The 15856-nt window shown below is 44.5% G+C and overlaps 1 protein-coding gene across 3 annotated transcripts in view; it reads right to left on the reverse strand.

The window, feature by feature from the left end:
* Positions 1–15856, reverse strand: part of SPRYD3 (SPRY domain containing 3) — a 45181-nt gene that overhangs the window by 2136 nt on the left and 27189 nt on the right. For all 3 annotated transcript variants that reach the window (XM_081851775.1, XM_081851774.1, XM_081851776.1), the window contains exons 7-10: positions 14781–14930; positions 11948–12005; positions 3282–3401; positions 2128–2282 (exon numbers count right to left, since the gene is read on the reverse strand). In XM_081851775.1, coding sequence (XP_081707901.1) covers positions 2128–2282; positions 3282–3401; positions 11948–12005; positions 14781–14930 — 483 coding nt within the window. The remainder of the gene's footprint in view (positions 1–2127; positions 2283–3281; positions 3402–11947; positions 12006–14780; positions 14931–15856) is intronic.

A 15856-nucleotide genomic window follows, 5' to 3' on the forward strand; every position in this document is an offset into this window, starting at 1 on the left:
AATGCACAAAATTAGATCAGCTTCTACAAACTCAGTTGACTAAAAAGGTCAATATAAAAATCTGCTTTTAAAAAGTAATAATTAAAGACTACCGGTGACAACCTAAGACAGTCAACTAAAGTCCCTTATCCAGCTCTGTTCAAGCTTCCAGGCGGTCAGAGCAAAAGCAAAGTCCAGTGTCCCGCCCAAATCTATGAATAGCTATTTGTAATCCAGGGTTTCCTATAAGGCAAGGAACCAGTTCTTAGCAAGTACAAGCCCAGCTTGTGCATAAAGGAATCTCTGAGACAAAATGCATGAACAGCTACCTTAACCTGATATGTATCTTGCTGGACTGCACCACTTCAGGCTGCAGATGGGAACATTAAGCATTTGAATGTTCAGTTTTAGAAAGGTCTCCTTCCACATACACAGCTAGAGGAAAGGTGCTACTAACTCAAGCATTAGCTGATTTGCCAGATTTGTATGTGCACAGAGTTCTGTTCCCCCTGTCCAAAAAAAATCAGGGAACATCCAGAAATTGACACCCCCTCCCCACCCTCAGTCTGAAGTAATACAATCTATAAAGAGATATTATCACATGGCATTGCTTATTACCTAATTCACTGTACCCATCTTGATCTAGACAGTGACAAACCAACATTACCAGCAGTGCATGTTGGCACAACGCTGGGATCTCAAGTTCTTTGTGACCTCAAATCTGGGAGTAAAGCCACCCTGGAGCATTGCTAATAGCAGCCACCAGGGGAACCTTAAACACAATGAGAAAACTAGCATAAACCAGACCAAGTGATGACGGACAAGATGATAATCATAGAGCAACGGGAGCATGACTTTTTCTCTTCCTTAGCATATACTGGGAACAGAACCACAGAAACTCCCGAGGGGCTGACAACAAGCTAGCTGCTTTACAGAGGCCTGTAACCTATCCCTTGACAACACTGGTAGACGTATGAAACAGCTGCCAACTTAAGTGGCTGAGCTCCTGCCTGGTAGGACCCTGCCTTCTGACTGTGGACTAAGATGACAATAACCATGTGGTTAACTATGAAGTGCAGCCAACAATATTCCTCTCAGGGGGCAGGATCCCACATTTTGCACTGAACTGTCCAGGGAAAGGCAGCTACTCCAGAACTGTGTCAGGGAGCACAAAATTTAGCATCCTGGGAGACATTTTATTATACTATAAGGAATAAAAGATTCTAGCCTCTATGGCTGCAAAGCTAGACCTTCTGGTACCTCAGAAACCTGAAGGGGGGGAGCTAAAAGAAAAAGCTCCCAACTCTAAAATGAGATTCTGTGGCCTGAAGAAATTTGCTCAATGCAAGTAGTTTTTCTCTAGCTACACATTATGAGAAGCATGCAATGAGAAGAAATGCCCAGATCATTGAAAAGTGTGCTTATTCTTCCCTCCCTGCTTTATATTTTAGAATTTCAAAAGTTATTGCCACATATTTATGTTTGCAGCCATTAAGGACTAGAAACCATTTTGAAAAAGAAAACAAATGGAAGCCAAGAGCTGCAGATGTTAAATGTTAAAGTGAGATACCGATACTCACAGCCCTATTTGTGATCAAGTATCTTCTAAAACTCTTGTATTACCTGCTCAATAGTGGGAGCTACTTGTGGAACCACTAATATGCGGAAAATAAAAGTCAGAATTATATGCTAAGGGAACCTACATTCTGCAACCAGAATTATTCAAGTCACCAACCAGGGGGAAGGGGTACAACCAGAAGGGTAATGAACATTGGTAATGTGCAAGTTGCAAGGTAGCCTTCCCCAACGCAGTGCCTTCCAAATCTTACTGGAGTACAAGCCCATCATTCCTGAACACTCACTGTGCTGGCTGGAGCTAATGGGAGGTAAAGTTTAAACATCTTGAGGGTGCCCTGTTGGAGAAGGCTGTTGCAAGGGTAGGGCTCAACCAATAAACCTGATGCATGCATTTCCTAAGGGAACTTAGTCTGCTCTGTTTCTTGCTTCCAAATAGAAGCCATTCTACTTTCTCAAGCACTTCCTGATTTGGGAAAGGGACAGTTCCACTCTTCTAAATGATGTGTTTTAATTCCCTTTGATCTTGACAGAAAGAAGTTAGTCTTATCAGTAACTCTTGCTGGCACTTACCACCACTTTCTTGCCTTCATGTTCTTGCTCCATGTCTTCCCCATCCTCTTCCTCCTCCTCCTCCTCTTCAGCTTCCTGGTGCAAGTAAAGGACATTCCTCACGCCTCGCGGTTTGGCCCGGATAGCCACCGTGTCACAGCTGTCATCACTGTCACCTGTAGGGCACCCACACCCCTATATAATTCTTGCCATGGATTCATGCACGCCAGTCAACCACTACAGGAAAATCATTCCAAGGGTAGGCTTCACAGCCACAAAACTGCCTCTGGCTCAGATCTGCAGTCACTAAGGAAGCTTCCTCCCCTCAAACCCTTTAATGGTAAGCACAGCTTCCCTACCCTGTTCTCTGTCTAGCACTCCTCTGGCAATGAAGAACCTTTAGAACTCTTGCTTTTAGAGAAGAGGGTGGCAGGAACACTAGGCCATCAGAATCCTCAGGGAAGAGGGCAAAGTGAGGCCAACAGCTGAGTTCCAACTTCAGGAACATGGCAACATTGGTCACCTTGCACAGTAGAAGGACCAGGTGAGGAAAGTACGAAGATACGTTATCACAATGCCACCATGCCGGTTTAATCCAGGCTTGTAAATGAGCCAGCTGCCTTGCCACCAGTGGAACTAAAAATTGCCTCTAAGTAGCCAAAAAGTGAGTCTTACGGAAGTTAGGTTTTAAAAAACCCACCACCCCAATCTGCACACACACACACACACACACACACACACACACAAGTTTAGACCATAGATGACCAATATAAACATGCTAAGATTTCAGCTTGCTAACATGTCCTATTTGTCAGAATGGTATTATACAATGTACTAGAGAATATAGATTAGTCCTAACACTACTACTACTATTATTATCATTATTATTATTATTATTATTATTATTACTACTACTACTACTACTATACCCCACCCATCTGGCTGGGTTGTCCAAGCCCCTCTGGGCAGCTTCCAACACTTACAAAAACATCCAACATTAAACCTTCCTGATCCGGGGCTGCCTTCAGATGTCTCCGAAAAGTTGTCTGCAGAAACTTGCCAATGCAAATCAAGCTCTGTTCACACAAGCATGTCATGACTCAGAGCCATCCACTGCGATGTATTTATTGCTTGCTTTACTTAGTATCATGATTCACCAAGTTCTAGACACTCACCTTCGCTGTCAAGGATGTAGTCACGCGGGAACATGATCCCACAGCCCATAATGTCTCCCTTGTAGCAGCGAGGCCCAAAGGGGTCGCCCACTCCACTCCCATGAAAGATCTTGCCATCATCTGCAAAAGAGAAAAGATGCACCATTGATAAAGTCTAGGAACAAATCTGGAAGAAAATGCTGACCTCAACCAGCACATGAGACTTCTGGGTATTCCTGCCTGCCCCCACAATACCAGCAAAGCAAAATGCTGATGTCTCAAAAGCTCAGGTGGAGATGCCACAGGTATCCCCTAAGCCACACTGTCCAGCCAAACCATGCCTCATCGCTTGAGCTTGGAGGGGGGGGTTACAGAGAGAGCATGTATGTATGAATGAAAGAGAAAGAGAGCATATCTATACACACACACACACACACACACACACACGGGTGAGCAACCTGTGGCCCTCCAGAAGTTATGGGACTCCCAACTCCCATCAGCACCAGCCACTATGTTCCATGGTTAGGGACAATGAGAGTTGATATAAAGGGACTCTGCCTAACTTTCAATTCACTTGGAGGCTTCCCAGTGTTTACTCAGACAAGCTCAAGGATTGCATAACTCTCTTGTTCCCAAGTCTTGGGAGCTCTGCTGAGCTGTGGACTGATAGCTATGGGAGTGCAGTTTTCTGGAACCTGAAACATCAGCCTCAGGGTTTTATTGTGATTAGTATCCAAAACATGGCCAACAATCAGAGAAACACTTAAGATTTTCATGCAATTAGATCAGCTCTTTTAAGAAAGCTTCTCCCACCACAAAAGTCATACAAGTTCAGCTCAGCTCTATTTTCTAGGCCGTTTTATTCCAATGCCATTAAGGATACTGACAGTCAGATGCTAAGTACAAAAGGTGAGATGTAGAGAATTAGGGTGAAAGTTCACCATTTCTACATTAAGCAAGCAACTGGATGGTGACTGAACAGTGCTGATATGCAATGTGGGGTCTTGTTTGTCATCAGAGATGGGAAATCCTTTCAGCAAGACTGAAACTTCATTTAAACCATGAAACTTCATTTAAACAACAACCCCACAACTCACTTTATGTTTTTTCAATTTTTCATTTCATGTTTCATGAATTTTACACATTCAAAGGATGAACCAGAGGTAGATGCAAGCTAGAAGTATACACGGTTCTTAACATGATCAGAATTTTCTTGACTCAACTATCAAAAAACCCTAGCATGACATTCATAACTGAGAAATGGTTCCAGGAAGCAATCTGGGATTCCTTGTACATGAAGTCAGGAGTGTGTATCTCATGGTAACAGCCCTGAGGTAGGTAACGATGAATCATGATTTGTGAAGAGCCTGGTTTCAACTCCTAAAGCACATTTGGCATGATGGCTGAGTATGCCTCCCCAGGGCTTGAAGTGCTAAGAAACTTTCCCATAATGCCTGTTCACCATGCAGTCCCTCCAGGGCCAAACAAACTGGTTCATTCAATCAGGCACACTACCCTGCCAGGCCAGAGAGGGCAAACACACTATTCGACACCCATGATCAAAGACAGGCAAGTTCTGAACCTGGTGGTCCAAACAGTTCCCTGCCTCTAGGCAGACAAGAACAAAAGGGAGAAGGGAAGGGGGGACCCAGACCACTTGAAAGACTTTGGCACTCACTTTGTCTCTCCAAGTTCAGCTATGCAGCGGATGCGGGTGCCCGGAGCAAAAGGCATGTGGCCAAGGTCCTTTGTCTCCATGAAGGAGGGAGGTTTGTTCAGCAAAAGGGCAGTAAATATTTTCCCATGTTGCCAAGGAAACTTTGGGAATAATGTTGTGTAAACATTCCAGAGTGTGTCTAAAATAATGAAGGCTGGCCAGCAAGAGTGCCTTTTAGGGAATCCCCCTCTGCTCAACAGGCACAGGCAAGGAAATCAAAACAGCAGGCTGGAGAGGGAAATGCCTACAGGGCAAAGAAGGATGAGGGATGGCCTTACAGGGGAGAAGGCGGAGGTTGAATGCACCTTCTCTCGCTAACGCTGCTGTCTAAGCACTCCAGGAAGGAGATGCAGGCTGCCTTCTCTATGCAGAATAAAGTAGTATAAGATGCAACTGGTTCAGAGGACTTCAGGCTGAAGGTGGGAATGTTATTTTGAATGCTCCCTCAAACTCCCACAAATAACTAGTACAGTCAAACCTCAGTTGTTGAACGCAATCCGTTCTGGAAGCCTACTCGGCTTCCGAAATGTTCGAAAACCAAGGTGCAGTTTCCGATTGGTTGCAAGAGCTTCCTGCACTCAAGCGGAAGCCACGTCGGATGTTTCAGCTTCCAAAAAACGTTTGAAAACCAGAGCATTTACTTTGGGGTTTTCGGCGTTCGGGAGCCAAAATTTTCCAAAACGGAGGCGTTTGGGAGCCGAGGTTTGACTGTACATCAGGACTGTAACCCAGCTCACACTGTGCAGTGCTGCTTTTCTATTTGTGGGGAGCTGTCTTTGTTTGCTTTCACATGGGGAGGAATTTAAACAACATGATCATCAACGTACCATCTGATAGGGCACTGTCCATTCTAACTCCCTATTCTGCCGCATGCATGGATCAGTTCACAATGGCTTAAGTGCACCATCCAAACTGGGACTCGGACTTACACTCATACCTTACTAAGCTCAGTATGTAGTCAATTTTTGTTCTAGGCTACAGCTCATAGAAAGTGGAGAGAGAGCGTAACCGATAGTATTAGTTCATAGGATATTCTGAGACTAACTCAGCGCTGTGAATGCAGCACGGTGCAAGAGCAAAAAGGACTGGAGAGGAGCAAAAGCTCTTTGTGTTTGCTAAGCCATTCTCAGTTATCATTACACTGAGCAGCAACTTGTAGAGGTATCTTGCACTCACATCTATCTCTATTTCCCCTCCCGCTCTTCGAACCGCGTTCAAAGGGCTTCCCAGCATACCAAGATCCCAGTTTATTTTAGGCAAGCTATTTCCCCTAGCAGGGCTCTGGTTATTCAGTAGCAGCGGTGGGATCCATCTCAAAAGTCTGACCAGGAATTAGGCGTGAAGTAACAAGGCAGCTGAGATCAGAACCCAAAGACACTGCAGCCAGCAAAGTGATTAAGGAAAGGGCAACTGGAGGTAAGGAAGGCATGTTCAGCAATGGGTGTGCAGGTGGCTCTCCTGGTCTGCTGACGAGAAGGGTTTGATTGTATATGGCTTCTTAGCCATTCAAAACTTCAAGCTGCAAGCCAGTGAGGATACAGGATATCAGGAAAATGGCAGAGAGTTTGGTATAGGGCTGGTCCATGGGCTCTGGTAAACTAACACACTTCTTTATAGTTTTGGAGCGGAGCCAAGTAAGGGGAGGGGGGAAATGATAGAGGTGTGTTGTTGTTTTCGTTGTTGTTAATGATGATGTTATTTTATTTGTACCCCACCCATCTGACTGGGTTGCCCCAACCACTCTGGGCAGCTTCCAGAGGATACAAAAACATAATAAAACATTAAAAACATCCCTGTAGAGGGCTGCCTTCAGATGTCTTCTAAAGGTTGTATAGTTACATATCTCCTTGACATCTGATGGGAGGGTGTTCTGCAGGGTGGGTACCACTACCGAGAAGGCCCTCTTGGTAAAATTATGCCTTCTGTGGAGAAAGTATATAGGGAGTTTTTCTCCCTCTTTCATAATAGCAGAACCCAGGAGCATCCAGTGAAGCAGAATTGCTGGATTGAAGCTGAATTGCTGTTGTTCTTTGCAGATAACAGTCAGTCCAGGGCAGCAGAAAAGTTTCAAACTGCTCCTTTACCAAAGCCATCCTATCCCAACAAAAGAGGGAACTGCACTGAACATGTGGCCTGCATGGTGTGCTCGCTCACATATATACCAATACAGCCTCATGGTGGCCATGAAGTTACAGGGCAAGAGAGTACTGAGGATAGCACCAAACTCAAAATCAGAAGAGGGAGGAGGCAAGCTCGATACAGGTAGTAAAAAGTAGCAGTTTGTTTAGTATGAATGTCCAATGCATTTCAACCATAGATCATCCTCAAGGCAAATAATTTTCCTATCTTGTTCTGGAAAAAATAGAGAGAGCATGCTCACTAATATGCTTTGAATACTCTTGGTGGGCTCCTTTATTGTACTAGATACAGATGTTGATAGGCTCCAGCTCCCATCAGCCCCAGCCAGCATGGCCAATGGTCAGGAATAATGGAAGCTGTAGTCCAATGGCATCTGGAGGGTCACAAGTTGGCCAGTCCTGCAGTAGCTGAAGATCCAAGAAGACCCTTTACCACACGGAAGGATGAGTGGATTTTATTAATCCAGCCTAGAGATACCTTAGTACAAACACATTAAGCACTCTTCATGACACAAACTGCTATTTTATCTCATATGCTTGCCTCCCAACTCTTCCTCCACTCTTATGAAGTCATGGGCCACTCCTCACAAGGCAGCCTGAGCACGAATGTTGAAGCTCCCAAGTGTGCCCAAATTCACAGCTCTCACCACCAACTTCAAACCACTTAGACTGAGGAGTGAAATCAAGAGTGCGATCAAAAGGAGAAAACATTCGGTTCAAGGATACACAGAAGAGATCACAGGCCAAATCTGCGGCAGATGGTCAAGGCTAGAGAAGCTGAGATGCTTCTGGCTCTCATAGGAAGCAAATCTGCCTCAGCCAGCTGGCCATAGAGTCTGTATCTGAGGAAAAGGCAATCTTTTTACTTTGGTTTATAGCAACAAATCTCTTTTTAAAAAAATAAATTTTTATTAACCGGCCAATCAAATCAAATTAAATCACATCACATAAATTCCGAATTACAAAGCCGAATTTTAAATTTTTATTGGGGGGACCCATATTTCAAGATCCGAAGGGGGATTCTGATCATCTTCTTGCTACTGCGTTAATGTCCAAATCAATCCAAATCAGTCCAAACAGAGTTCATAATTCTATCCAGTCTTATCTTGCTGTTTCCACAGCACATCTTGTTCATATATTTTCTCTTTTTTCTTTATGATCTCTTCTGATAGTCTCCTTAAGCCGATAAACACCAATAATAATCCTGTGTGAATTTTTCCGTTCTTCCAATCCTCAAATCGAGATGGTTTCCATATATCATTGCCTTCATAGATAACATCGCTCTTTCCATCATTAATCTCGCAAAGCTGTCGCTCTTAAGTCCCTCTGAGGAGTTTCACCCACAATATAAAAACAACTCTATTTCTCTATTTCTCCTCCCAGACTCAAGTCCTCCGACAGAACTTCCCAATATGGCGACGGCATTTTTAACTGCGTCATTCCAAAGCTCTTATACATTCCACGCTCTTCTTAAAACATGCTTTGGTTCGAAAGTTTATCTCCACACAGCCTTAAATCCACAGCTTAAGTCCTTAAAACACAATTTCTGACTCGTGAGGGGAGGGGATTCTTGTTTAATCACCTAAGGAAAGAAAGGAAAGTTTTTTTCCCCTCCCCCATCAGTCATTTGCCATACCGTGTCTTGGCGTATCTTCTCATGATTTAATCTTGTCTTGTTTTATCAGAGATCTCTTCTGTTAGCAGTCTTTACTCCCCCTCCTTCCTTGAAATATGTGCATTCCTTCATCCAAATTGTTTCTTTTGAAGTTCTTGCAGCTAGTGGCGTGGATCAGGGACGGCGTCCAGGAGCACCGGAATCCCACAGGAGGGCTTTGTGCCTAGTGCCCCCATCCCCACAAATTCGGGGGTGGTATAGGGCACAGCAGGCAAGGCAGTCCCCCCCCACCATCCGGGGGGGGGGTAGGGAGGCTAATTACTCCCATCATAGCCTCCAAATTACCGTATTTTTCACTCCATAGGGCGCACCTGACCATAGGGAGCACCTAGTTTTTAAAGGAGGAAAATACGAAAAAAAATATTCTGAATAAAATGTTGCACTAAACTATTTAAAGCAGCAAAGCGGGCGGCTCCTGTCCGCTTTGCTGCTTTAAATCGAGCCTCAGAGGAGGGTAGGAAGGGGAACCATGGCTTATCTAAGTCCAGTTAATAATGCTAAGCCAGACTTATGGCCATCGAGATTAGCCTGGCCGTCTCAGTGGAAATCTGGGGAGGCTGGGGTGGACTTTCAGTGGTCAAAGTGTGGTTGTGTCTTCCTGCCCGGCATCTATTTCCTGCTGTCTTTCCCCCCTGCACCCCCGCACCCTGCTTCGAGGGAAGGAAGCGAAACCATGGATCCTCTGCTCGCAACTGCAGTGGATTCCCTCCACTTTGAAGCAAGAAAGTGGGAGAGGAGCTGCTTACACGAGTGTAAGCTGCTCCCCTCCCACTTTGCTGCTTCAAAGGGAGCCCAGGAGGAGGGAATCTGCTGCAGCCGCAAGCAGTGGAGGATCCATGGTCCCTTTCCTTCCCTCCTCCGTGATTGCTTTGAAGCAGGAAAGTAGGAGAGGAGCTGCTTACACGAGTGTAAGCTGCTCCCCTCCCACTTTCCTGCTTCAAAGCAATCACGGAGGAGGGAATCCGCTGCAGCCGTCAGCAGCGGAGGATGCATGGTCCCCTTCCTTCCCTCCTCCGTAGTTGCTTTGAAGCAGGAAAGTGGGAGAGGAGCTACTTACACGAGTGTAAGCTGCTCCCCTCCCACAATGCCGCTTCAAAGGGAATCTGCTGCAGCTTCCCCCACCTCCCACAGAAGCCGCACGCTCTTTAAAGGGGCTGCGCGGCTTCTCCTGGCTTTTCTGGGAGGTGGGGGGATTCCCCCACCTCGTAGAAAAGCCCGCAGGAGCCGCACAGCCTTTAAAGGGGGCGCCGCTCTTGGGGGCTTTTCCCCGAGGAGGCAGAAGGGACTAATGCGGCCGGTCAGTCCCTTCTCCCTCCTAGGGAAAAGCCTGCAAGAGCGCACGAAGCTTGTGTGCGGCTCTTGGGGGCTTTTCCTGACTGCCTCCCCCCTGCATTCGCTCCATAGGACGCACACACATTTTCCCTTGCTATTTAGGAGGGGGGGAAGTGCGTCCTATGGTGCGAAAAATACGGTACCTCGTGTGGGTCGGAGAGATGTTATTGTCAGCCATCTTCCGATGCGCCTCCTAGTGGCCCCCTATAGCAACAAATCTCAAATTGTGAGAAATGCTTCTCAAAGAAGTGTGGACAGTTGCCAGAGGCGCCAATTGTTTATCTGTCTTGTATTTTTTTTTTAAGTGACGAGCTTTAGCAATATTGTAAGCAAAATTATGTACATTCTACCATCTGTTGCAAGTGAAGAATTCAAATTCACAGTAATCACAGCTGTACTTTTTTTAAGTTTCCAGCCCTTCAGCCTGGTGAGATCACACAGGAACGGAAGAAGTGAATGGGAATCTGATAAGGTTTTCCAATTGATGGAGCTTCAGTCTCCCACATTTATTTATTTAACAGGATTTCTATACAGCTTAATTGCAAAAACCTCTTAGCAGTTTACATAGCTCTTTGTCTCTTCCCATGAACAGTTTATCCAATCCACTGTTCTGAGTCATATAGGTTCTTTTTTCAGATAATTATTTTCTCATTGAAACCACCCTGTGCAAACATAACACTTAACCATAGTTCATTGCCTGTTAACCCCGGCAAAGATTCCTGATGATAGTGAAATCTCCTACCAAGCTAAATCCTGCTCAAAGAGATCATTTAGATGGAGGGACCACTAAGGCCATCTTGTCACTTTGCAACCAAGAGGCTGTAAAGTTGGGGGAACTACCTTAATCACAGTTTGATCAGTGCAGATGTAATACAATGTCTAGCCCTGGTTTGCAGAATATATTATACAGATGCATATACTTTTTTACTCTCTGCGATAAATGTATACTAGTCATAGAATTTTGGCTGTAATAAAATGGGAATAATCTCTATTATTATTTTCTAAGTGCCAGAGAGTACACAATCCTGCCTAAAACATAAAGCTCACAGGTCGATAACATTTCCTTCATTCGTCCAACCACCTAGTGATGTGAGTTGCCAGAGAAATGGGTAACCCATGGGTCACAGCAGAGCTGGGATTTGTCCTGCTTAGTGTACTATCCACATATTCTCAAGCATATTCACATCCTGAAGGGATACCTTCAAAAGCAGCTGCCAAAATCCCCAAGATGCTCAGTTCCTATTTTTCATGCTTGTGTGATGCAGAATGTGTATTACACCAAAACCTGGTGGCAACTCAAATGTTGCACTTTAAAATCCCCAAACTGCTTAGGGCCTATCTCCTTGTGGCTATGCCTAGTTTCATAAAACAACCCTCTTTACACTCCTGGATCATTGGGGAGAACCTTGATCTGCAGGTTTCATATATCTGCTTTCATAGATTTACTTGCTGGCTGTGCAGAACAAGGGCCTCTGAAGTTGTGACACCACATCTCTGGAACTCTCCCACTCATGAGCTTTGCCTTCCTCAATCCTCAATTGCCCTTCAATCAATCAATCAATCAATCAATCGCTAGCGAAGTCTTTTTGAGGAAGCCATGTGGAGAGGAGACAAGATGCTATTTTAAATATGCTGCATTCATAAAATTTTATTGAACTTATTATTATTGCTGATTTAGACACCTGTTGTTCAGTTTCCTACTTTCAGGAAAATGGAGGAAGGAAATATACCAAATAAAGTATATCAAGAAACACCATTTAGCCACCAAGCTGCTCTTCCCACTTTGCCCTAAGCTTGGCCGTTGGTGCTGCAGATCTTCACTCACCTGCATGGTAGGCCACAGATCCCCTGCTCCAGCCAGGATGCCGGTTTTTCGGGTAGTCCTGGAACAAGAGAGAAACAGAACAAATCATGCAGCGTTACAAGTTTATCACTGAAGGTTCTTTCAGCAGAAAAATGACAAGCTGTTAATACTGTAATTTAAAAGGGGTTTCCACTTGAAAGGTGCTTGATTCCTGCCTCCCACCCACCGCAGCTGCACAGTTCATAGAATCCTAGAATTGGAAGGGACCGCGAGGGTCATCTAGTCCAACCCCCTGCAATGCAGGAACCTTTTGCCCAATGTGGGACTTGAACCCACATTGAGATTAAGAGCACCAAGATGTGATCACTGAGACAGGGGTCCATGCTGAGTCAAGATTCCCCAGAGCATTACCTCAGTACCTCAGAGGGGCACATCCCAATGCTTTGGGAAACCTTGACTCAGCATGGACAGGGATTAGACCCACAAAGCTTTACGGCCACAAAACTGAGGAGGAAGAAAAGCCCTTACTGGAGTAGCCAAGACTCACAGTGTTCTAGCCTGCAGGGCATTCATAAGGGTGACTCAGCAGCACTTTATGGAGTTCCCTGAGCTCAACAGCCAGGTAGTGCCTCTCTCACTAGGCTGGAAGGGACAAGAAAAAGACTAAGAAAGGGTTCAAGGAGTCTAAGGAAAAGATGCTGCAAGATCTTCGAATCTAACCACACCATGCCCTTTAATTTAACAAGTATTAGCATTCATTTAACGTGGTTTCTTATCACACTGGAAAGCTTCAGTTGGTACAAAACAAGAGCACTGCAGATATTTTCCTTCAAAGCCCTCATTGGCCTGGGACCCACCTGAGTAATTTTACCAAAAGCAGATGACAGCAGACCAGCATGCCTTAATTTTATGCCTTTCATAAGAAATGTATACTTTCTTGTGTGCTCTGCAATTTCAAATGCTAATCTTAGACCTAGCATGGCTTAAGCAGCTCCAGCTCTACAGGAATTAAGGCAGCTAAGGCAAGAGTTATGCCACATCTGCAATAGCTGTGCTTGCAGCTCCAATCAAAAAAGCATCTCTTAAAAAGATGGGAAGCACAAATACACATCATTACATGTGTGTTTTAAAGCACAACAGTGTTGGTTAAATGTTTAAACACCTTAATTTTTTAACAGAAACTGCCACACTGTGTGCCAGTGTGCCAAGAGAAATAAGCATATCCTTGGAGCTCATAAAATCCAGGAAAGCTGCTGCTGCTGATGATGATGATGATGATGATGATGATGATGCCCATTGTGTCTTTGTGTGATTTACTGCTCTGGTCTTCCCACCGCCACTGTAGGCAGATCCTCCCCCATCTGTACTCCTGATGCCCAAAGTGGCAAAATTACCTATGATCAGTGAGCCATGCAGAAATGTATGCATTAGGCTCATCTAAGGCAGGTAATTCTTACTATTTCATGCGCTAAATGCAAAATCTTTCTGGTGAAAATCTGAGGTGCTTCCAATTTTAATTCAGGAAAAAATAAAGTGCTTTAGCTAACAGAAGTTTGGAAACACTTGTATAAGAAAATGAGTCCTGCACATTACTTTTTAGCCATCACACCCTATTGGTGAGACTCAGACTTGGCATGGTAGTCCCTGGGTTCCAGCTGATCTGGAAACAAGTCTCCTACAAAGCAGCTTCTGGTGGTCACACAAACACATCCACACCAGATGTAGAATCAATAGATTGTTTAGGGGATAAGTTGTCCCCCTGTAGGGACAGGAACTCAAGGGAGGGTGAAAGGAAGTTGATCCAGTTATTTTTTTCTTTTCTTTTTCTTTTTGGATCTTGTATGGCTGCTGGGATTTGCTTGCTCGCTGTAGCAAGATGAGGAAGGAATGGAATGGTGTGGCCTTGAAGGCCAACCCAGCCACGTGAATCCAGACCATGTGTTGAGGCAAACAACAGAACCAGATGGCCACATCAGACAGGAAAGGAAGAGGGACAGACGCCAAACCAGCCCCAAAGAACAATCCTGCCTGCTTCTAATTTGTTATCTGGAATTCAGCAATAAGAGAGCCTGGCTCAGAAAAATCTTTGTAGCAGAAGTTGCGCAGGAGAAAGAAGCATGGAAAGACAGAGAACCCCAAGGCTAGGAGGAACCAAGTAATGATCTAGACCCTTGGGGTTCTCCAAAGCGGTTGTCCCATGGCAACACACAAAACTGCCAGGGGCACCACAAGCACTTGTTTGATATCATGTGGCTTTTTGCACTGAGGAATGTCCTTAAAAGGAGGAGGCTAGCTTAGAGATCTAACTCTTCCCTCATTTATGCAAAGATGAGTTTGAGGGAAAATGCCACCATACCTGTGCAATATGACCATGACACCAAGACTGTGTGAAATGGCTTCTATGTGGCAGCTGAAACATGTAGAGCGCCTCACCACACTGTATTGCATGCATAATTTCTATCAGCCGCTGTGTCATTCCACCTCACAAAGAAGCCTCAAACAGACCAAGTTAAAGCCAGCGTTCAAGTGCACCCAGTGAGGTATCTGCTTCAATTTTTTTCTAACTTCCAACCATTCTTTGTTTTGCAAAAGACACCAGGCACTGCAGAGCTCTTTCCTGGGACTATGTTAGAACTAATAATTTTTCTAGTTCCAGCCTGGTGTCATACTGTAACCTCATTCACATAAGACTATGTGCAAGTGGAAATTTTCCATTGAACATGCAAGTAATCATGCATGCTGCACCATTCTTAAGCAGTCCCCAGCCAAATGAGATGGCATCCTGCGCAGTGCATTTGAAGGGGCTCTATTAAGCACACAACACAGCACACTCTTTCCCCCACCACAGTTTTACCTTTCGAGCCAAGCCCAGTGCAATGTAGCATTTCTCTCCTGGATCTACGATCTCAACTTCAAAGTAGTGACTCCTGGTACTTAGTGGCTGCCGAGCTTGGGCTAGACCCACGTCAATTATGCTCTTTCCCTTCCCCACGTACTCCAGGAGCTGCAGAGAAAAGGATGACACAATGATCGGCTGTCCAGATCAGACCTGACAGTCCATCAAGCCCAATGTTGTTTTCCAGGAGGATCACAAGCAATGTTAATACCCATCCACTTGTTAGTTAGCACCCTCCACTCCAATCATTTGGCAGATTCTGATGTTGCCTTAAAAAGGGTGGGGGGATGCAGTGAAAATCTGCACTTTTCATTTCTGGGAACAGAAACCACATTTTCACAGCTGATGATAATCATCCTGAATATAGCATCATGTTTCCAAACAATTATCATGGATACACGAAAAGAATAACAAAAGGGGTGTCATTCAGCTAAGCTAATTCCACAGAACGGAGAAAGGAATGCAAGTTGGTCGGCAATGGAGAGAGAACTATGAGGAGCACAAGTTACTGGTTGAATGGCTGCATGATAAATAGCTAGTTGGTGTGCCTTTAAAACATGTACAAGCAGTTAAAGACGTGAAACCATGATATGGAAAATCCTATCCCTGCATATACTGTATATCCACTTCTGTGCATAAGCACCTTAAACATGCAAGACCACTTTTCTTCAACAAGTTGAAATATATCCAGATGAGGCAGCCTTTTTTTCCTCCTCAAATTTTAGACATATGAACAACAAATGGATTTTAATTCTACATTGTAGCTGTTTTAATTGTGGTACTTTTTATAAACTGCCCTGCTGAAGAGTGGGATATTAGTACAAACAAACAAACAAACAAACAAACAAAAAATAAATAAATAAAGTGGGAGTCCAAGACATGCAGTTGGCAAACATCCTCATCTTATTTTGCAAGTCTCCAGTATTCAAGGTATTTCAGTACTTTAGGAGATCAACATTAAAGAAAAACAATGAAATGTTTTTAATACAGAAAACATACAATTATGTTTATAGCCACAAAGATGTTCCACTGTT

Source organism: Podarcis erhardii (assembly GCF_964252035.2).
Source record: "Podarcis erhardii genome assembly, chromosome: 2".
NCBI lineage: Eukaryota > Metazoa > Chordata > Lepidosauria > Squamata > Lacertidae > Podarcis > Podarcis erhardii.